This window comes from Helicoverpa armigera, chromosome 20 (assembly GCF_030705265.1).
Source record: "Helicoverpa armigera isolate CAAS_96S chromosome 20, ASM3070526v1, whole genome shotgun sequence".
Classification (NCBI taxonomy): Eukaryota; Metazoa; Arthropoda; class Insecta; order Lepidoptera; family Noctuidae; genus Helicoverpa; species Helicoverpa armigera.
Genome location: NC_087139.1, coordinates 3,528,446 through 3,553,223, shown reverse-complemented (window position 1 = coordinate 3,553,223; position 24,778 = coordinate 3,528,446). Strand labels below are relative to the sequence as shown.

The following is a 24,778-nucleotide window of genomic DNA, read 5'->3' as shown; positions in this document are numbered from 1 at the left end:
GTGGCAACCCCGCGAGCAAATGGGCAGATCGAGAGATATAACCGGACCATACTGGAGTCTCTAGCCGCATCCAACCACGGTCAGGATGAACGAGATTGGGACATGCACATAGAAAATGTGCAGTGGAGCCTGAACAATACCCGAAACAAAACTACTGGAGTCTCTCCGTCCGAAATCGTGTTTGGTAAAAGAACGACTGGACCCAACGAAGGGAACATTCTTAACGCCTTACGGGAAGACGACAGCGTAAACACTGACAATGACGAGGAACCGAATACGGAAGAATCAACTGATAAAGAACCGAATGGAAACGAACCGAGTAGATACGAACTTGGCAGAGAAAAACAAAGATCTATAATTCGCGAGCTAGCCAATAAAAATATAGAAGATAGTCAGAAACAGATGAAGTTAAGATATGACAGCAACAAGGCACCTACCAAGATGTTTAATTTAGGGGACTTAGTCATGATCCCCAACCATCATCTCCCCGCAACCGGAAAAAGTAAGAAGCTTCTTCCTAAATTTAGAGGACCATATAAAATATCGGCGGTACTCAAAAATGATCGGTATGAAATTTCCAGTATTGACGGTCTGTCAAAACGGAAATATAAAAGCATATATCCTGCTGATCAACTAAAGAAGTGGATCACGTTTAATACTGACAACAATAGTGACGCACACGACCTAACCGACAGCGACTCCGACATTAACTGAATAGTGATTTCTGACACTTACTCGTTTACTGTATCAAACACTTAAATAAAACTACTCTTACAGATTTTATCGCGGTTTTATTATATTATTAGCTGAAACTAATACTTATATGTATCACTAGCTTATGATATCTTTCACACCAGTTTACTCCTTTACCTAATATTTTACAGGCATCACACATCTAGATACATGTGTGTGTATTAATAATATGTACATACAACACTCACTATTATAATATAGTAGATATTACCTAGATAACTTCCCCCTTCCTCTAAGGCTACATTCCAGGATATACCGGAGTCAAGGGAGGAATAAAATCTGCCACTACGTTTACTTTGTTGGTGGAAATGGATACAAACCATGTACGTATAAATTGGTGGTGAAGGTCACCAACCGACATTTATAACACCTAATTGTCTGAGTGATGATGACTGAAGGATACCGTAGCGTAAGGTGCTCACTGAGACTAGTGAAGGATACCGAAACGCGCGGTGCTCGTCACATTACAAAGCAAACATTGGAGAAGGATGCTCATTTATTGTGGCGCTCTCCTATGACGTTCAACTCGTTAAAGAATACTGTGGCGTAAGGTGCTCACTGAAACTAGTGAAGGATACCGAAACACGCGATGCTCGTCACACTACAAAGAAAACGTTGGAGAAGGATGCTTATTTATCGGGGCGCTCTCCTAAGACGTTCAATTCGTCAAACTACAAGACGGCACTAATCGATGCAGATTTGTATCTTACTTACTAGTTGGCCTCTCTAATAATACGTTAGAGAACCATTAATTGTTATTGTAACTAACTAATCTAATAAATTAAATATTAGAGATAACACTACAAATCAACCTCAAGTATTTTACAATAATTGTAAAGATAATAATATATTATATTTTACTTCTGGAAATCATAAAATTTACTGAATTAGTGGCCAGACATTAACTTAAACTTGTTTGACTGACACCAAAACCTAACTAATGAATTTAATTCTCATATCCACAGACCCTTTACTGGATTAAACCAACCGAATCTCTGGATGACTACAAAAGGCGGATGGAGAAATAAACTTCAAAAGAGCGGAAGAAAATAGACAAAATTGTTATAGGAGTAAAGCAGTTAACTTGAAGAAATTATGGAAACTGATTTACTTCACAATCATTATCATGAAACTGTATGAGGACATACCACGTACAGCTCGAATGGCCGACACGGAATAGGGTCATTCCGTTAACAGGACGGCCGTCTATTAGCTGTATAACTTAAATAAATTATTCAAAAAGTAATAATTTAAAAGAATAAGCTGGCAACCCCAAGAGAGAGCGGGGGTGAAGAGGCGCGGAGGCGGCCATTCGAAGATGCATGGCGGTTGCGATATTGTGAAATCAATGTGCAATTGATTAAATTCGTATTATACATATAATATATAATATCATTGAATTCGTAAGTGTTTTTCTAATACATTTATTCATAAATATTAATAAGCAACTTGCCTCGTTTCACCTGCATTTCCGTAGGAATTTCATTCTTATCTATGCATTCCATTTCTATTGATTTCCAAGTAAAAGTAAATAAGTAGCTATGTTTGTCCATTGAAATAATTGTAGAGAGACGACGGATATTCGTTTTTTCAGCTGCATGCTTATTTTAGTATGCAAAACCACAAATAACGGCGAATCTGTAACAAAAACAGTAAAACCCTGCTTTTCTCGTTTGAAGTTACTTTCTTTCACCTTAATTGCATTATTATGAGTTCACATCACTATTCAAAGGGGTTTTTGTGGCTTTAACAATATGAAAAGGTCATCCTAAAGTACCTACCTTCTCCGTAATAATAACATGTTTTTTACCTTTTCCTCAACCAATACCACTTTTATATTGAAACCTAATAAAGGAAAACCTAAAAATCCCGTCATTTACGCTCATCTTTCGAGAATAAGTGTAAAAAAATTAAATAAAACACCGTTATTGACAGCTTGGCTGTTCCCGCCATTTTTGTCACCGCCATCTTGAATTGTCTCTGGCACTTGACAGGCTCTCAGAAGAAAGTGGCCTCCTTACCTTATTAAACCGCAAAGTAAAACGAACAAGTGTTGTTTTTGCAGAATTTACATAAGTAAATATATGTATGCATATATGTATTTGAATAAAATAATGTTTTTATTTCAATATGTAAACACAAGTGTTTGACGATATGTTTTCTCTTGTATATTTATCCATATTGTTCTTGTTTAGATACATATTTTCTTCCGGTCATTCTCAATATTCTATTTATGTGTTGTTTTGATTACATGAATAAAACAAATAAAACATTCCTTAGTCGCCCTTCCCTGAAACAACAAAACGACAGTCTCTGTCCTCTACGTGTAAGTTAATATAATGTAAATAATATAGGTATGATGAATACTTAGGTACTTATGAATTATAGTAATCTGTGCTATTACCCACTACCAATACCCACTACTAGGGCTGCCATCCGTCCGGATTTGTCCTCGTTTGGAGACTAAACGGGGACCGTCCGGGCGGGGTTTGAAGAAGTGTCCGGAAAAAAAGCAATTTTCGCCAAATGTCCGGGTTTTCTCGAATGGGATATTATAAATTGCATATCAAATAAATAATCGCCTATCAATAAATACTCATCATTTATATTCTTTTTTACATCAAATAACTTACTTCACTACAAATAAACTAAATGTTTAACAAAACTCAAACTGCAGATAATTCGAAATTATACATCAATATGACATTACTTTTTTTATTATAATGCAATACAGTTAAATTTATTCTTGTACAAAAATACTACATACATAGCATTAATACTGACTGCACAGCAAATTTTCCATATTTCATAGCAAAATAACTATCCCAGTCGCATATTAACCAGTAAGTACAACAAAACCTATTCATTATATTTGTCTAATTTTCAAGAAGCCATGCTTGGCAAATTTAATGATTATTATAACAAAAAAATCCTGTCACATTGCATTATTTCTAGGCGAGGAATTGGTCAACAATAATTCCATAACCGGCACGCGCATCTAAGGCGCCAAAAGGGGTCGGAGCGTCTGAGCGGGGCGAGGATAACAATACGCGCGCTAGCTTATAACTAAAAGTCGTAAGCGACAAAATGGTTTTGTAATTTTAATATTTAGAAATGATAATTTAATAAAAATTCCTACTACCATTTTAAAGAGTATGTATATACTCAACTACTAAAAAAGTTAAGAGGCTTAAATCGGTCCCGTTTGCCCATAATATGTGAATCTCTTTTTAAAAAGAGGTATGTTTGATATATTTTTCTCTGTTATAAAAGTTACCTAATCATGTTTCTACAACTAACAAAATAAGGCTTATATCATGAACTTTCAGGTAACCAAGTTGTATTTTGATCCGTTTTGTATTTACTGAGAAAAATTGACATCCTTGGCGCCAAAAATTTTTTGATTTGCGTTTAAATACTACCCTTATTTAGGGCTGCCATTTCGAATTTCGCGAAACCCGGACAAATATTTAAAAAACCCGGACATTTGACGTAAATCGCATTTTTACCCCGGACAAGTTCGAATTTTTTTTTAACAAAACAAGACCTAGTTTTTAATATTACTATTACTACTATTATATACTTCAATTCAATTAGGTGCTTCCCTACATGTAACGTCAGGGCCAATATCTAGCTCAAGTAGTAGGTACCTAGTATTAAAAGATTATGACTTAATATTTCGAAGGTCATAAATAAGAAAGCTCATATGGAAACTAGGAGTTAGCTTCTTGTTAGTAATAGGACTTAAAACGGCGCTACCTTTTTGATAGGTTACTTGATGGTGATTAGGCACTAAAGCACCTAAACTTGTATAATAAAAAAAATCTGCAAAGTGAAGAAGCCGCGAGCGAAGCGAGCGCAACATTTTTTGAATATTGGGATATTAAAGTAGCTAAACGTAAAAAGAGACAGTGACAAGAAAGGAAGCCGAAATTTTTGAGTTTTGAGACACTTCGACTTCTGCAGTCTGTGTGTCGATTGTAATTCAACTCGTAAGAAAAATGTCCGGGTTTTCCCCGGACACTTCTTGAAACCCCGCCCGGACGTCCCCCGGACGGCCTCCAAACGAGGACAAATCCGGGGAAACCCGGACGGATGGCAGCCCTACCCTTATTGAATCTTTGTCTTCGAGAAACTTAGAGATGGCAGCCCTATCCACTACCAATACCCACTATTAATACTTTTTAATACTTACGAGTTTCTTTGCCTTAAGTTCCATTCAAAGGATAAAATGTCGCCGACACTTCGATCAATGGTTGTCCTAATTATTTTTTGTAATGCGTTATGCGACCTCGTACGAAAGTGAAAACTGATTTTAATACAATTACATAACACGGTACCCGAACAATGGTGTTCAAGTGGGTGGAATGAATTAATGTGACGTCACAGTTAGGTAAATAAATATTGTATAAGGAGTAGTTTTTCCTGTTAGAAATATGCACTTATTGAAATCTAAAGGTGCTATCAGTCTTGTCCACTGTGTCCTGAAACTTGCTTGCGGGAGGACCTAATGAGCGCATCCGGCCGTACTCTCGCTCTCGGCATATTGAGCTGACAAAGTGTAGTCTCACTATAAGACATGCCATCGACACGAAAGAAGAAGAAGTCTTGCCAAGGGGTATCGGGTTGTCGAGGTAACTGGGTTGAGGATGTCATATAGGAGTCATTCTATGTAAAACACTGCTAGACATCTGCATCTGGTTAAACTGGAAGCCGACCTCAACTTGATGGGAAAAGTCTAGGCAGATGATTGATATCTAGGTGCTAATTTATTATCATGCTGCCAAGCCATTTTCCAACTCATCAACAGAGAAAGTCATATTTTGAAATGTGTTAAATTAGCATTTTAATTGATTTCTCTATGCATTTCAACTGCAATTAAATACTCGTAATGGTTTGTTAATCTACATAGGAGAAAGCATTTTTCCTCAAGCGGACTACATTTGTAACTATACATATAAAATCCTTTATACCTACTTAGATATTACTGTAACTGGGTTGAGGAGGTCAGATAGGCAGTCGCTTCTTGTAAAACACTGGTACTCCGTTGCATCCGGTTAGACTGGAAGCCGACCCCTGCATAGTTGGGAAACGGCTCGGGAGATGATGACCTACTAGTTACAATAGGTAATATTATTAGATTAGACTTCATGATTTGTGTAGACGGTTCCAGTACTGTAAATAAAATAATATTTATGACTTAATTTGAAACCGCAGAGCAAACCGCATATAGCATTGACGGCCGATTTCGGTCATCATTTGATACAAGTAGGTACAGACTCCATCTCAAATGACCGCAAAATAAAATAAATAAAAACAATATTATAGACGGTTATTATAATTCGTAATTATTAAATAACAGTAAAACAATGGAGCTTCAGAATAATTAAAGATACTTCTAATTACCGCAATTCTTTGTAATAGCAAACGATTTCCATTGAAAGGAATCTTGTAATTTTAATCGATGTTTAAGTATTTGTTATTATACAATTATGTTGTCAGTGGACTTTATGGCGCTTAAGTACTATTTACGTCATATTTATAAGAAATAAATAAATCTCTAGTTATGAAAATGAATCTATAGGGATTTATTTCCATAGATCCCTTGGTCACTGGCCCTATTAAGCTGAAAATTAGAGAGGAGGTAGCACAAACCCAGGAGAAGGACACAGGATTGGTAAATCAATCCATGTTTTTCTGTCTTCAATGTAACAAATTCAAATCATAGAAAATCTATAGTAAGCCGTGTACTCCATTCTTCTAAACTCACATTACAAGAATGATGGTCTTAACCCAATAGAAATCGCGTCATGTTAAATTCATAGGTTCCTCGCGATTGTAGCCACATCGCGGACACGACCTTAATATCCTCAGTTTGATACAAAACAGCTGTTAATCTACTCTTGAGGTGACTCACATATGATGGGTATACCGTACGGTCTTACTGGACTTACAACGGTCTTGATACGTTAAGTCTGATTAAAACGCTGTTTTACCTACAGCTGATATCTAGATACATTATTAACGGATTCGACGATAGTTATGTTAAAATAGAAATAAAATAGCCATTACCAATAAATAACATTAACTATGAGTTGTCGCCTGGTATTGTATGTAGGTGAACCATATTTGTGCCTGTCTTTGTATGCCCGACTGTTGTGGCGTCTCGGCCACTGCTGAGCGCTCCTGAGCTTACTCATACAGAGACATACTTACATATTTAGAATTTTTGAACAAGATTGCAACTCAGCATGCCATTAAAGCTCTGCACCTATTAGGTTTAAAGATGCTATTAGAAAAACACATTGGACTATGGACTATTTGTGATTATATCCATAATTATTGTGACTACCTCTATTATTTTATATTTTCCACCAAATGTACATTATGGAATGCAATAAATGATATGATATGACTAGTTCCCACATTCACTAAATTAAACCATCAACAAATACCTCTACGTCTGTACCTAAAATTATCTTCTTGTCTCCCAGATGGCGGCACGGTGACCGAAGATGAGCGCACGCGCACTGGCGCTGTGGTGCGTGCTGGTGGTCGCGGTGAGCGCCCGCGCCGCCGCATACACCGTCGACTGCAACCACGAGTACACTGACTGTGATACTGAGCTCAGTAAGTTTTTATAAAGGAAATTATATTTTTTTAATAGTACAATATGGAGAGCAATAAAGTATTGAGTATTAAAATATGTAGGAATCAGGTCTAAGAGTAAAACTGTCTTCTTTCTATTAGCAGTCATTGCTGCCTTATGGAAGTCTCTTACATGAAAAAAGCGTAAAAACTTTATCACTACCAGTGAGGAAGGACGTAGGTTAGTTAAATGCGGGTGTGGAAAATAGTGTTAATTCGGGACTCGGGTGAAACTGCCGGGAACACCGAATAAGTTAATAAAAATCAGGTGCCTTAGGAGGTAGCTGAAATTTGATACGCTTCAATTTTAACATATCTCTACCCAGACTTTTAATATTCACTTTTACAGAAATCTAGCAACTCTTTTCATATTTGAAGCTTGCGATAACGTGAGATGATGTAATCCTATATGAGGCACACTTACACATACGAGAAAATATAAATAGGGCTTACAACCTCAGCGTGTGCCGACGACTGACTCATAAAGGGTTCGTAGAAGGCCCGCATCGTGACCTTAGGTCTAACCTATGATATCATAACCGGTCTTCGTAATACACGAACAGCTTTACAAACTAACTCAAAACAAAAGACGGACCACACAGGGCTGCTTGCTTTGGAATAATTCGATCTTATCATTCAGGGAGTCTATTTGGATCTTTATAATGTGTATGAAATTTTGTTTCATAGAGTTTCTTTGAAATAAGTTTGTCTGGTCATTGATTTTAATGAGGTTATTTACGGTTTTCTACTGCTGAATGGTCAATACTGAAGCTTTGATTTAGCCGACTTCAACATAATAAACGCGGATAAAAATGGTAAAATAAGGTCTTAATTTCTTACATAACAGTTTTCTGCATTAATTATAATATACCCAATCAATGCTTCTTATGCATCTATCAGAAAAAAACATCCTGTGTGTGTATGAAAAGGTCTTTGACCCGTGATGAATAAAAAATAGACTACACTATTATTTGAATAAGTGTTTTGTAATGAGTAATTAATACAACTTATCTGCCAATAAAATCAATAAAAGGACCCACAAAAAACTAGAGCCTGCCAATTTATCATATTACAACCTATCGATCATTCAACTTGTAAAAAAAGTTTGAATACCTGTGTCATGTATTTAGCCACAGATAATTAATAATAACGGTAGCGAATATTTTCGCGTGACAACACTGCACGGTGTCGTGTTAGAGTGAGATAGCGTGCTATTCTGAGAGGTCATCGGCGTATACTAATGTGTTTTTTGTCAAGTTACTTGCTTATGCGTGATAAAAATGTAAACAAGTCTTTCGTGGAGTAATTGCAATTGTATAATTGTACGAATGTTTTAGACGTGTAGCTGTATGATTGTATGTCATGAGAAGCATGAGAATTAGGTACTGGCCTAAACCATCGTTCATTATTAATAGCCAAAATATAGATTATATTACCTATATTTGAAGACGAAAACTATCGCCTCTCGCTGTGGGTGCATCAAGTGTTGGAAGTTTCCTACCTGTGTTCATTTTGGAGTCATTTCAGTGCTAGCCGTCAAAAATGTAACTTTTAATCGAAAAGCTAGGGCTGTATTAAGACGGATTTTATCTACCAGTAACTACTAATAACTTTTTGTAGATATAAACTTGTCTATGACACTCGTAAAATATATCTAACAAACCATAATAAAAGCCATTAGGTTGAAGAATACAACTTAACGATTCATTGGATAAACAAATAAAGCTCTTGTTCTGAAACTTAATAGCACAAAAACTAAAGTATACTTACTTACATTAGCTATCGTAAAAAGTATTGTTTGACAAGATGACAAGTGACAACATGGCTTAGCTAATAAGCACTAGGTGTACTTACTTACTTAAGTTGGTAGTCGTGTAAGTAACATTACTTAGGTAAGTACTTATCTATGAAAAGGATATTAGAATAATGTAGTATATTTAAAAAAAAAACTAGGTACCTACGTTACGTGTTTGCTAGTATATTACGTGTGAGTTGATTTGTCTGTCTGTAACGATGTTAAAACATGGCTTTTGGTATCTCAAGATCAAGATGGGACTAGGAAACATAGGTGCTTTTTTATTTGGCTACATAAAGTTATTTCCTCAGATGCCAGTAAAATAGGCCGTATAAATAGTCATTTACATGTAAATAGATCTGAATCAGTTGTGCCTATTTATATTTTTCTAAGTAGATTCTCCATTTAAGTTCAACCTCGTTATTAGAACAAGCTATACTCAGCATACCGTTTGATTCATATGGATGTGCAGAATCACATAAATAAAATTTCTTTTAAATATTTTTTGTCATAATCTTCCAGTTGCTTATTTATCATTGTTGTAACACCAAAATTATTTGCGTTACAAAAACTTCACGGTGGTATTAATACCGTTAAATATTTTAACATAACCTATACATGGTCACACAGCCTTTACGGATATAAAGGCAATACAAACGACAAGCTAGTTTGTTACGCGAAGTTTCAACATAATAAACACATATAAATTATTGCGAAAACATATTTATTCATATGTCTGACTCATTCATACCATGAGTATTTTATTGCGGTATAAATCTGTCTGAGATTTTCTCGGGATATTTTATATGTTTCACTAATGAAGCATGTTTTAAAAATAATGGAACCGTTCGAATTGCGGAAAAGTAGTTAATTTTATATTGTCATTGTTCATGATGCGTAAATTGTAATTATTATTTATTGTCCAATAAAAAAATAAATATTTTAAGTTTTCTTCCGCATATTATTCGTCTAATTCTTTACTAGGACTGCGATATCACTACATAGTATAAAACAAAGTCGCTTTTTCTGTCCCTATGTCCCTTTGTACGCTTAAAACTACACAACCGATTTTCATGCGTTTTTTTTAAATAGATAGAGTGATTAAAGAGGAAGGTTTATATGTATAATAACATACATTAAATAGTAGGGAAATACTGTTATCCCGTGCGAAGCCGGAGCGGGTCGCTAGTCTAAATATAAAATATCACCTACTTTAACAGCTTAAATAGAAACCATTCACAGTCCCTTAGCTCTCAGATTCCAAGTGTTTTTTTTTACTTTTAACTATTAGTGACTCAGGTGGGTATTAGTTAAGCCTCGAGGCATGTCCTTCCAATTGGTAACGGTCATCTAAAAGTATGGCGGCCGTGGATAGTCGTGACTCCGAGTGCCTTCTTCGGAGACCGACGAATAGGGATTGGTGAAACTATCGATGTTTTTGTTGAAATAGGAGCAACTGTTTTTTGTGAGTATTAAATTAAGTGGTAGTAATGAAGTTTAAGTAAAATAAATTATTAACCAGAGTTCTAACAAGAGTTATTATTAGGATTCTTTTACTAAAAAGGCGCGAGGTAAAAAGTGTACCCCATCGTATCGATAAGTATCAATACTTTGTCAAGGATAAAAATATTAAAATCATGATAATGTCGAAAACAGATTGATGACTTATCTTTCGGTTCTTCATAATAACATTTAAGACAGAGCTTTCATGTTCCCAAAATCATGATATATTTGTAACTCCTATATAAAGCATCGATAAGACTCATTTATCGATAAGCAGGTATCGATTCTTTCGCAGCCCTACCGGCGCAGACGCATTCTCAACATCTTGCTCTTTTTCTAATCTGGTTCGTTTTGTGGCATGATTGTACAGATTTGATGTCAACGTACTTCATATCAGGTGGTATTGACGATACTGACAACGGTTTAGCCAATTCTTTTCGTTAAAAAGTCAAGCTGTCTTTTTGCGGAAACTTTTTAATTCTTAAAAAAAATCTTGCCACACTTTAAATTAGCAGAAACAAGTTGCTTCTTTGATACTGGCTTATGAATTGAGATATACATAGTTTAAGTAATTACTGAAGCAGTCACTTTTTTTAATGGCCTTCAGAATCGTTCGTAAAATTGAAATGGTTTTAGGAAACTCAAGAACTATGCTTCAATGCTTGAACAAGCGAAAAAAAACAATTTATGTGAGATTTCCACTCCGTTCGGGATGTGTAGTGTCGACACACTAATTAGCTTACAACTTACAACTTAATTGGACGACTCGAACCTTCCGTGCGTGAATCTAACACGAGTATCATTTCAACTTAAACAAGTTACTTCTAAGTACATTTCCGACTACCATTAAGCATTTAAGTTACAACTTAAGCGGTTAAGTTGTAACTTAAATGCTTAATTCTTTCCCGAGTCAATGACTTCAGAGACAAAAAGGTTTTTTTTTATTACCTTTTGACTAAGTTCTTGTAAAAAAAAACCGCCAAGTGCGAATCGGACTCTTGCACGAAGGGTTCCGTACCATTATTTATAAAACGGACAAAAAAATCACGTTTGTTGTATTGGAGCCCCCTAAAATAATTATTTTATTCTAGTTTTCAGTATTTGTTGTTATAGCGGCAACAGAAATACATCATCTGTGAACTATGACGGTTCATGAGATACAACCTGGTGACAGACGGACGGACGGACGAACAGAGGAGCGAAAACTATAAATACTAAATAGGGTCCCGTTTTACCCTTTGGGTACGGAAGGCTTTTTAAATTACCTTTTGACTAATGGTTGTTAAAAAAAATGTATGAATAAAAGGTGACTGGTGAAGCAGTGTTGTAAGATAAAAGAAGTTGTGGATTGCGCGCGCGCCGGCTCGTGGCATCCGCGCTTGTCGTGAAACAAAGAACGTTATTATAAAATGTAACAATCGTGTTTTAGTTGTTTTACTTTTGTCAAAATGAAGTGTTTATTTTTGTTTTAGGAGAGTTATTATTTGAGATAAAGATTTTGTTATTTATGTGGCTTTTTTGTCGATGTTTGCTATGAAACATTTTTGTGTTTTACACTGGTCTTGTTTTCTTGACGAAAACTCAAGAATAGGTACAGCAAACGTAATTTTCCATAGTTAAATAAGACCTGTGTGTTTTAGGTAGATATAAATTATTCACATTGATCAAAATAAATTAATAAAACACCAGAATGAGGCCATTGTATTAATTCAGTGGGTACTTAAACAGTATCCTATAAAACTTTAAATTAACATAATAAATAATGAATTTTGACACTGACATTGCTGTAGCCTCCGCCAAAAATAATATCAATGAAAATTAACCTAATTTTAATAACTGAGGTCAATAAACAAAAACATACTATTTTTTATCAATTTCCGTCATTTAATTCATCTATTTAATTGTCTTCCAAGGTTTATTAAAATGACATATTTCATTCATATAGTATTTCCTTAAAACTGTCACTTGCATTAATTATTTTACGAGCTCTAAAATTGTCAGCTTTCTAGGCGAAAATGTTTAACAACGCTACAAATAATAGACTCTTAATCTTGTTATGCGGCTAACTACATTAAAACAGTCACCAAAAAGTCCATATTGACCAACACGGATAAACAGCAATTTCGCAATCTAACTCCAAAACATTTCTATTACTCTCCAAAGGACTTTTTGCTAATCTGACACAAATATTGCATCACGCAAAAATTATCACACAATACCTCCTAAGACAACAATATATCTATAAACCTTATTACAAAGATTTAAGGTTGAATTTCGCATGTTTAATTTAGTTCTGACTTTCCCGCGCGGAACAATGCTGCGCCGGAGCACGAAGTGGTCTCGCATGACAGAAGCCAGTTATGTCAACGTTACGTCTTCCGATGCACTACCGACTGGGTTATTGAGTGCCTTTACTTTGTAATCTTCATTACCGTGAAGGTTTTGTTACCTAAACAATGTATTTTGCGCTTTTTAACTGACTTCTTAAAAAGAGTGGGTTTTCAATTCGTAGGTACGTTTCTTTTTTCTTTATAAGTCCTAATGAGATTCGTGTCTCTAGGATACGACATTTCTTTGCCACATTTAAACTGGTTGACATTTCAAAATATTTGTTGCGGTTAACTGGAAGCTTATTTTTACTTGAATTAAGAGTACCTTCTCCAGAACTTACATTTTCGAAAAAACCATTCTAAATAATTGAAAATATTCGGAAATAAATGCATTCCTCCCAGACGCGATCCTCAATTTCCATTTTATTTTATTTTAAACTCCAAAAAAATACCGTCTCCACTTTATGGTGCTATTAGAGTAGGTGCTAAAATCTATTTTGTACCTTTTACGGCTTTTATTATGGGATAGTAGAATTGAATGGCAATTGTACTTAGCACCTACGCGCTAGGAACAATTTGAAGTCTGCAAAAATGTTGGCTAGAGACAATGGTCTGTTTTGACCTTAGCTGCATAATTTAATGTAGTAATTGGTTGATTTTGTCTGTCTTCTGAAAATTATTTGTCTTGGATGCATTGAAATAGTCTTTACTACTGCCAATATCCAGAAGATTAATGGGGAGGTAGAGGAAGACCGAAGAAAAAGGATGGATTGACAGAGAGATGACATGAATAAGGAGGGTGTTAAATGTTAGTATGACCAGCGACAGAGAGGAATACAGGCAGAAAGCATATAGCGCCGACTCCAAATTAAATTGGGAATAGAGCAGGAAGAAGAAAAGTCCAAAGTGCTTAATTATTTACTTCTACTTATGATAAAGCTCATCATCATCCTCCGAGCCTTTTTCCCAACTATGTTGGGGTCGTCTTCCAGTCTAACCGGATGTAGCTGAGTACCAGGGCTTATATGATAAAGCTCATCAAGGATGGTATATTTTTCACTTTCCAGGAGCACTATAGCGGCATTAAGATATTTGGACATAACCTTCCCAAAAACGGAGATAAAAACGGAGATGAGGTTATGAAGATAAGTCTCCAACGGAAAAAAAAAACTATATCTATCATCTTAGCAAACAATAGTAGATGGTAGACGATGGAAGCTATTGTCTATTCGACCTTGTCCGACATACCCAATGCCCAGTAGATACGTATTAGTGAAAGTGTTTGCTATAAGATGACACATTGCTACTGATTTCCAATCGCGCTGGTTGAAAGCGGATCTCCGTGCTGGCGGGCACATGTTACATCCGCTTTAGATTTGAGAAGATGGTGTAAATATTGTGAAATTATTATTGGGAATGCAGCCCGGTCTATTAATGGTAGTTTGGCAAATAGTAATTATTGTAAAAACATAATCTGTAAGCTTAGATTAACGACTATGTTTTGTCAAGTAAGAAGTACAAACCCGCGAGAAAATTAATTTATTCAGTGTAAAATGCCAAAGCTTTACAACGACAGGAAAAATAAAATCACTTTCCTCTTCTAAAAAGGCTTTCGTAAACGCTTTGGTGAACCAGAAACAGCCAGCAATAAAGCAGATGACTTATATGGGGCATTCTGGTAACAAAGTTTAGTTTACATACCTACATAGTTTGACACCTTGACACAACTCAGCTCCTAACCTTACGCGCATTGAAATTAAGACCCCTAAATTATGTCACACAGCCCCAGGGTACTATAAAACAGCTGGGCCAAATACGGCATGACCTCAAAACATGTACTTTTAGCTTATATTGAAGTTTGATCGACCTTCGCGACTTCGGAACGCATTGAACGCATCCAGTTCACCTCTGATTTGTTTAAACGATGTCGACTTCCCTTCTCTTGGTTTTGTTTGAGGACAGGGACGGAAAGTATGGAAGACAAAATGTAAACAACAAATAATATTAAATAAGGTTAAGTTCGATTAGGAAAAGTTCCGGATTTGTTTGAGTCTGTGCTTAATTAAAAACGAAACATTTTCATCTTCAAAGCCTAAAACTTTGATTGGGCTGTCTAAGTCTGACAGAATGTTTCCAATCGGACCAATAGTTCTTGATATCAGTCAAACAAATGATAGTCTGATACTATTGAGCATAGATATATCCTTCAAGGCCACTAATATCCATCTTTAAACTACCTCGACTTATCTTAACGACTTTATGTTCTAAACGGAAGCTTCACAATCAAGTGATCATTCTATCTTAATCAAATTACAAAAAAACATGTCGAACAAATTACTTCGTTAAATGAACTTGAACGGATGTTGTGATATAAGTTCCGATACATAAGCTGTGCAACAGGTGATCCCATTCAAGCGTGAGATGTCGGACTTCCTTGAGAATCGATCGGTGTAGCGGATAAGCAAATATCCGCACGGACGATTGAGTTAGGGCTTGGGCATATTGGTGCGGATTTATCAGATGTTAGCTTTGATTACTTTTTATTTATAATTTGTTTAACTGGCGTTTGGATGATGAATATCTTTTAAAGATATCGCCATAATGTTAGTTTGAAATAGCATTTCAGGATAATGAATATCTTTTTAAGAAATCAGCATATTGGTAGTTTGAAATAGCTATTCCGAATTGATAGCTAAGAATCAAAACATTTGCTATATAGAGGTAGTGCAAGCGATAAATAATGTACTACTCGTGTAGCTATTTTAAGACAACTCGAGAAAAAATTGACCTCACAAGTAGCAATCCAACAACTTATTCTCTTTTCATTTTACTGTTTACCTCCATATTAAAACATACCAACTCACGAATTAACACGATACCTTAATCAACTTAATACGCTGTAAAACCTAAAGTCGTGAGCTCAGTTGCCCTTCGTTCAGCAATCAACAAGCAGTGACGAGTCAAGTCGTGAGTAAATCTATATTCATAACTGTCAAACCTTTAGGCGAATCGTGCGCCATTCGATGGGGAATATCTTATAAAATACCTGTTATTTTATTATACTTAGGGGCATGGCCTTGACAAACGGGACTTACCTAAAAGGTTGACAAGAATAGAACAGAATATTTTGCCTTAGAGCTTTTGAACCACTGGATACTCTCTTTATTACTGTGACTCTCCCTCTGCAAGAAATACAAGTGGAAGTCATATCCTTTTGTATAAGACAGCCACTCATATTCGCTTTGCACTTTCGTTTGCGTCAAGTTTGTGTGTTTTGTATTTTTGAGTTTGATAAAACGGCATGAGTGAGCTATTAACTATTAATTGCAGAGCCTCGCCTCTCTTGCGTAAATTGGTAGACTTTAGGTTTTGCTGCTTAAAGCGGCTCCTGTTTTTCAAATACTCTAAGTTTAAGCCTAATAGACATTCGATGCAGATCTTAAATCGCACATTCCGTCTTCATTAGCACGCGATGCGTAGTCTGACATTGTCGCACGTCGCGTAATCTTGCGTCAATGAGTCGTCGCCCTTAGAACGCGGATGCTTCGCGTAATTTGCGTAACAGTATCGCGTATGGGCCATACCCAGACTCAGTCAGTGGTATTGCGTGAGGCGCATTTTTAATGTAATGAGTACGATGAAGTCCGGGATTTCAATGTCAATTGTCAATTTCGTCTATGATAAAATCCAGCTTTTAGATAGAGCTCATAATTTTTTTACGGGATTGCAGACACATTTGTATACCCCTCGGAGAAACGAATAGCATTATGTTTAAAATGTTAGGAAAATTTATGTAGCGTTAATTCCGCGAGACAGTAAATCATGGCTTGGATGCAGGAACTGACTTATACTCGACATGTTTTTCCCCATCCCCGTAGGAGATGTTGACTCGTCAACCGCTCGCGCGCGAAACACTATGTTTGCTTTCAGGCGCATTAACAAGTGTACGCTATGTATGGGACATATACCCATACCCAAAATTACTCACTGGAATTCGTGAGGTGCATTTTACGCATGCATGAGGTAGTCTGACATACTTTCTCAGTAAGTAACTGTTAAGAGAATTTTGCACAACTTCGAAATGATAACGGTAGGATGGTATGCTACTTTATTGGGTTTTGGAGGTAAATTATGCCGTAAAGTGACAGTTTTTTTTATAATAATTTACAGGTTAAGATGAATAACAGTATGGTTTATAGAGCCAAAGTTGTGTTTGAATAGAATAGTTGCGTGTCTGTTTAATGTCACTTATGAGTGAGAGAACTAGGCACATAAGGAGCAGTTTGAAGCAACTTAACCTGAGATCAATCTGTTACTGTTACAGCCTTTGTATCGTCCCACTGCTGGGCACGGGCCTCCTCTCACACGGAGAAGGGTTGAGACTTAATCAAAGTATATTAATCCCATATTGTAGGAGTAAAAAATTGCAAATACTGCTACTAAGAAAGTCTTTCCCATACGAACTAATGAACTAAGAGCACACGACAGAGTAAAAGTATGAGAAAACAATAGATTTATTAGTTTACAGACTGGAGCTAATTATTTAACGTTCATAATTGGAATATGAGAAGGTGAAACTTTAGCCTGTTGGAGATTAATGAGATTGTAGTCTATTGTCGTTAGTATTACACAAACTCATCAAATTAAGAGGGTTTGCTAAGCAAGCGAATGTTTAGCAGTTTAGTAAGTGACTACTTGGCAGATCACGATGAAGTAATATGTTTATATAAGTTATTCCCAACGGTTTCACCCTCTAAAACTACATCTGACAGTCTTATAAAAAGTAACCATGTTCTTTTCCAGGCTTTAGTCTATCTGGGTACCAAACACTATTTAAATCGGTTCAGAAATCGAAAATCGAGGCATACCACACAGACCTCACTCACAGTGACTTCTGTATAAGGATTTAAGTAGATTTTTTATCTGTTTGTCTTACTATCTATGTCTTGTCTTTACCACAAAGGTCAGATAGCTTTGTGGGAGTAACAACGACTTAAGTTACTCCTCATTCAGACTCATGTATTATGGATGGATCCATGTCTGGGCTAGACTCTGAAAAAGCTCATAAATTCATCGACTTTATTATCTGCACACGTGCCGAAACTAAGTAGATGCAGAGATAAGATATGGTGTTATCTTAATGTATTTTATTATTTCTTTTATTATAGCAAGATTATATTTGATTTTTACGAAAAAGGGGGATAATTTTTGTGTCTTATCTGTGTTTATAGTATAATTCTTTTCGTAAGCTATAATTTCATTTTTAAGAAATAGAAGGTGGCTGTTCTGGTGACTAAATGAGCTGATTTACTGGTCAAGAGTCTTTGCTAAAAGATGAAAATACAGATTCCAAATAAATGAGACTAAATTATACTTACAGTAACTGATTTATACAAATTGGCAAATTGACAATTCCACCAATTAGATACAACTTGGTACTACACAACATTGATACAATTACTAAAATCCTTATTACCATACAGCAATACAAATCGATAGTAAACAACATCGGCAGACAGCTTAGCGGCGCCCGCGCATACAACCGGTCCGCATTCGCGTCCTTTGCTTAACCTACATCGAGTGAGGCCAACTTGAGGCCATCACTCACTTCGATAAGGATATCCGCGCGTTATCGATTTTGTAGTTTAACCGATTTTTTATTGTATTTTTCGGTAGTGATTATTTTTGAGGGGTAATGATCAGAACATGTGGTGTTTGTAGAGCTTGTAATTATTATGTCCGGTTCCTTCAAAAAGAAACGATTCATTTTGCTTAGATGGAGATGGCACCTTTTCGACATCACAAACCTTATAGAATAAACATCAAAAGTTACGGTTTAACTTTACATTTGTGAAAAACGAGGCGTGACTTGATTGATGTCACTTCATTTCATGAAACCGCCATTATATTTCTGCGTTTCTAAAATTAAGACTACGTCTAAGCCAGAAGTATCAAAAAAGTAGACATTTCAACAAAAGCTCAATAAAACTTCTCAAATAAGGATACCATGTGCGCTAACCCTAACTAAAAATCATTAGCGTTTGCTACACTTAAGAGCAATTTAGCATAATGTACGGCATACACAAATGATTGATACATACACATATACATACAGGCACATTGGGCTATGCAATATGCTAATGTGGGCCGCAGGTGCACACGATGTCATTACCTACACATTACACGTCATTTATTCACTGTTTGACATTTTGTGAACCTTTGGGACATGATGTAGAATAAACAATCTTGTTTTAACCCAAGATGCACCGCAGTGTGCCTTTGGGACCGTAACTTTAACTTGGTTAGGGCAATTTTTGAGTCGATTTTAAATGAAAACTAATGTCTGTGCTGCGTAGGTACTTTTTAACATCAAAACTAAACGTTTCCATAATTTATTTTAATTAGAGCTTATCAGGTGTTTGCATTAAATATTAATATCTAGATAAAAGATCAACGATCTTTTAATTTGATGAATAAGTTTCTAATATGTTCAAAATAATAATAATCTACTTTTGATTCTTAATGAGACAAGATAACAGATAAATACTCATAAAGAATCTGCGAACATAGCTATTGTGAAAGTAGGTTCTATGAAGAAGAGCAAGCAGCAATGTACAGCAATAATATTTTTTTATAGAACCTATACCTAAAAATCACGATGAGAAACTGCGTTATATTATTTTCACACCTATATCTGACTTATAAAAATAGCTATAAACACACCAGACACTATAATTCCGAAAATTGCACCGCTTGAAGAAAGGTCATGACAATATACTTCCTAAACAATGGAAGATGAGATCGGTTGACCGTGTGAACTCAAGGTCGGCAATCGCAATTAGGACACACGTATCAAGTTTAATAACTTATAGGAAATGAAAACAATAAACACTTGTTTAATACCAATCACGGACAACTTTCTCACGTACAACAATCATTGTCTCAGGTTTCGTCCTAAATTCATCACACATTTTCTTCATGACTCATCGATACATTATCGCTTTTATTTCTTCAAAGATAAAGTTTAGAATAGCTTGCAGAATTTTTGGAGCACCATAATTTGCTTCATAGTAATCGATGTTCGTTGACAGTTACATTGATTTCGATCGACAGGTCGTTTACATTGGTTCCGATTTTCTTCTCCAGGTCACTGCGTTTTAGACTTTACTACTACACAATAAGATGCATAATTGTTCAATATGGTTTATGGTACAGAGCGGTACATGACCAGTATCGCCTACTGACCCTGCCCCAGATTGCAGACCAGTTATGTTACGTTTTTGCTGAGACAGCTTAACGTTTCCTGCTTAAGATTGATCTTTGCCCAACATTATAGGAATCCAAATTATGTCCGCTTGTTTTTAGCTGGTATGAGAAATGCCATGGAATAATCAATTTATGTTATTCTAAAATTATTATAATAGTTCAGAGAGTTTTTTTGTTCTACATTTATATTCTAACATTTCACCTCTTTCACAGGCAAAATAACAGGTGAAGAAGATGACGTGCGTAAGCCACCTGTACGAAAGATCACATCAGAAGAACCAAAACTTTTAACAACAAGCTCAACAACGTCCACAACCACCACAACATCAACAACAGAAACTACAACGACAGAACATAAAACAGAAACAGAAACAGAAGCAGAAGTGGAAGCGGAAACAGACTCAGAAATAGATCCCACACCACTGTCAGAAGTTGGTGAATCTATTATGCCGCCACAAGAAGGGGCCAAAACAAGGGCTAGACTCCTGAACTTAAATGTTGATGAACTACAAAATTTCGCCATAGCACTACATAATGAAACAAATGCAAAAGGTCACAAGAAACATTTATCAGATTTAAGTGACGTCAATTTAGATGTGGATGATGACGATGAACCTAGAATGATACCTATAGATCAGAAACAAAAAGATATACCTGAAAAGTTTTACACTAATCTACAGGCTCCATTCCATCCACTGATGACGGCTGAGAGAGGCTCAGAGGAAATGGATACGTGTAAAGAAAACGAGATTACATACAAGGTTAGCATTACATAAGAATTTTTGATTACAAATTTTTGGTGAATAAATAAGTTCTTTCAGTGGGATAATAAAAAAAATGTTCAAAAGCTAGCCAGTATTGGCGTTTAAAATAACACACAACGGCATAAATTTCTATCATTAATACATGCCTTTGGGTGTATGTCTCTGGACTTAGCGTGCGCGCACATTGCACACTATTTAGTCGGCCCTTGATAGGTAGTCGTGAATTCAATCAATGTTTTTAGTCAGTCTGATACCGAATTTATACCTAATCGTTGTAACTTGTGTACTTTCATTCATCTTCATAATTGAGCAAAAATCAAGCATCGACCGACTAAATCTTTATAGTGTGCGCGCGCTCTATGGTAAGCAGCAGATTTCTTGAATTGATACCATGCCAAGTATACCATGTATTGTAATTAATACTTGCTTAATATATCTTTGTGTACCTAGATCGGAGAGCGCATGGACAGAGGCTGTGAAGAGACTTGCGAGTGCATCGCTGGCGGTATATTCGACTGTTCGCCTCGCTGCAAGCATCCTTACATCCGTCGAGGAAGAAGACTCAACGATCCTCTGTGCTTCGAGTCGCCTGTCGACGAGTGCTGCTCTATTATAGCCTGTGCTACTGGTAGTGGTGGTAAATTTATTTATTTATTTTATTTAGGATCTCCAACAAAAGATGTAGATACACATGATGATGTCCTCCTAGCCGATTATAGGCTTCGGCGACTGTTCTCATGTAAGGAGATTAGCCAACTGCGCAGGACATATTATAGTGCACAAGTATTACATACATTATTACGTACCTACATTTTTTCTGTTCAGTTTAGTCGGCGGCTCGTTGGTCTAGTGGTCGCAAGTGCGGCTGCTGAGCACGAGGTCTCGGGTTCGATTCCCGAGTCGGGCCGAAATCGCTTTGTGGGTTTTAGAAGACTTTCACAAAGCAGCCCGGAGCCTGGAAGCTGGTGATTGATTCACCCGTGCATCGGAGAGCACGTAAATGTCGGTCCTGCGCCTGATCTCTCTCCGGTCGTGTCGGATTACCGTCCCATCGGACTATGAGAGTGAAGGAATAGGGAGTGCACTTGTGTCTGCGCAAATGCTCGTGCACTATAATATGTCCTGCGTAGTTGGCTAATCTCCTTACATGAGAACAGCTGCCGTAGCCGATAATCGGCTAGGAGGACATCATCATCATCATTTTATCAAAGACATGGTGATCTGATAAACTGTGAAGAACACAACATCACTTTTAAGAATAATCTCAAAAAATGTCTATTCCACATTTTTTAAATCTTTCTAGATAATTCACAAAAGGTGGTCAAGCCGGAAGTGTGCAGATATGGAAACGACACGCATCCCGTCGGATCCCAATGGAATATCGGATGTGAGCAGACTTGCATTTGTGAACCTAACTCCATTGTGACGTGTAAACCCAGGTAAGCACACTATTACTTTTACTAAGAGAGTTACACGTGAGATTTAGATTTTAATACAAAATGTAAAGTAGTATGATAAATAGACAGCGATCCTGTATACATTATGTAGTTTCATTCAACAATTATACTGTAGTTAGTATCATTACCTAAGGCATTTTTACACAGATACTATGAAATAAATAAACTACTCCTTAAAATAATGATTAATTTAGTTAATTAATTGTAATTCATGTACAAAATTTAGTCGCATTTTATTTTTAAAATTGAGTTTTCTATTCAAAATTTACACCAAGGTTGTTTACACCATCAATTTACACCATCTTTTGTTGAGTGGATACGCAAATGGAGTATAAATAAAAATAGTTTTGTTCTTGTGCCAGTGGACCAGTCTATCATATAAAGCTGAAGAAAACAAGTCAACGCTCACCTACTTATTCTTCCCACAGATGCAACCCCCTCCCGGTATCAGACAAATGCATCAACGTACAGGATCCGAACGACGCGTGCTGTGAGGTGCAAGTGTGTGACGTCAGCCATGATGTTCACGAGGAACCTGAGAACTCCACCACATCCACTACTTCCACTACTGAGGTAGAAGTTGTTAGTATTATTATATGGGAATTATTCGGTTATGGATGTGTGTCTTTATCATTTTTAGGAAGATTATTTCTGGTCATCTTTTGACCTTGTTCTAATATTCTAATATTTCTTACGTGTTATTTTAATCTACTTCCGATAGCATAAACTCAACAACTAGACAATTCATTTAAGTTTCTCGCATCTTTTCTTTAATACAAATGTGAAATGTCAATTGCATTTCTGATCTACAGCTTCACTCAGTGGTAACCTTTCCATTTTATTCAACAGACGATCAAAGGCTTCGAAGATTACGAAGAACAATTGGAACATATTCAAACCAGACCCCTCGTCCTGGCTGAACCAATAGGCTCAGTAAAAGTTCTCCAAAACAACTCTGTTCAAGTTAACCTGATGCATTTGAACGAAAGTGAAGACCCAATCCATCTTCTCCTAAGCAATGATGGAGGGAAGTCTTTCAGTGACGTAGAATTGAAGTACTCCAATTTAATTCTCAACCTAGAAGGAGGAAAAGACTATATCCTGAAAACTAAGGAAACAGGAACTAAGTTCAACTTTACTATAACGGCTTCTGATAATGGAGGAGCAAATGAGGGACCGACTCACGTGCCTGAAGTACCGAGTGAGGTACCTAATGAGGTACCCAATGAGGATATAAGGGATAACGTTTCGAAGATCGGATGCGTACATGAAGGACAGTTTTATGAAATTGGTGAGTACTCTTTGGGCACTCAGTTGATTGTATGTCACGTTTCAAGGTATCGACATCAACGTATACCAAGCACATGTTAAATCAGCATATTCTTCAAAGCAATGGGAGTGAAATTATTAGCCTTCTGGGGTTTCAGGTGGTAATGTAGTTGCTAAAATTGGCAAGACTTTTATGACCGCCACCCGTTTATTCTTTAAGCAAAATAATATAACTCGCGAGGTATTGTGTGATGGATCCATTATTTACCACAAGTAAGACGTCGCATATAAACAGAAGCACGCTACCTAGGTCTTTTTAAACATGCAGATACTGCAGACTACATAAATATGTAGGTATTTAGTAGGCCCTTGGTAGGAAGAAATATATATTTTTGAAATCGTGAATTCAATCAAAGTTTTTAGTCGGTCTGATACCGAACAAATACCTAATTGTTGAGACGTGTCCTACTTCCATTCATCTTCATACAGATTTTTTAGCAAAAATCAGCTATTGGCCGACTTAAAATTTGTAGTATGCGCACGCTAAAAGTAACATTTTTATATAGGCGACGAGTTCCACATCGGCTGCACAGAGCTGTGCGAGTGCGTGGGGCCCGACCAACACGAGTGTGCGGCCCTAGTGTGTCCCTCACACGTAGGCCTAGAACTCGTGTCCAAAGGCTGTGTGAGATGGGCCCCGTCACCTCCTGCGACGCCGCCCAACTGCTGTCCTAGGTCTGCCAGATGTCTCAGCGATGGGACGTGCCATTATAAAGGAGTTGCGTAAGTACCCATGATTTTATTGTGTTCAGAATATAATTGTTTATTTGCAACGGAATGTCGTTACAGTATGCAGATGTTACAAAAAATTGGAAATCCTTGTACATTCTACCTGAACTTAGGCATGCAAAAATAAATATTGTATGTGTAAATAGTGTGGAGTGTTGTATAGATCATAGTAAGTGAGATAATAAATAAAATATAGAGCAAATA

At 36.4% G+C, this 24,778-nt stretch overlaps 1 protein-coding gene across 6 annotated transcripts in view; it reads left to right on the top strand.

Annotated features, from left to right (window-relative positions):
- LOC110377457 (putative epidermal cell surface receptor) overlaps positions 1-24,778 on the top strand; it is a 55,942-nt gene that overhangs the window by 21,214 nt on the left and 9,950 nt on the right. For 3 of the 6 annotated variants that reach the window (XM_064039672.1, XM_064039669.1, XM_064039671.1), the window contains exons 2-8: positions 7,248-7,383; positions 20,509-21,056; positions 21,510-21,696; positions 22,363-22,498; positions 22,945-23,098; positions 23,366-23,807; positions 24,352-24,568. In XM_064039672.1, the coding sequence (XP_063895742.1) occupies positions 7,269-7,383; positions 20,509-21,056; positions 21,510-21,696; positions 22,363-22,498; positions 22,945-23,098; positions 23,366-23,807; positions 24,352-24,568 (1,799 nt within the window). In that variant the 5' untranslated portion in view covers positions 7,248-7,268. Of the gene's footprint in view, positions 1-2,013; positions 2,157-7,247; positions 7,384-20,508; positions 21,057-21,509; positions 21,697-22,362; positions 22,499-22,944; positions 23,099-23,365; positions 23,808-24,351; positions 24,569-24,778 lie in introns of those variants that run through there. The other 3 variants (XM_064039670.1, XM_064039674.1, XM_064039673.1) reach the window with 3 other exon arrangements.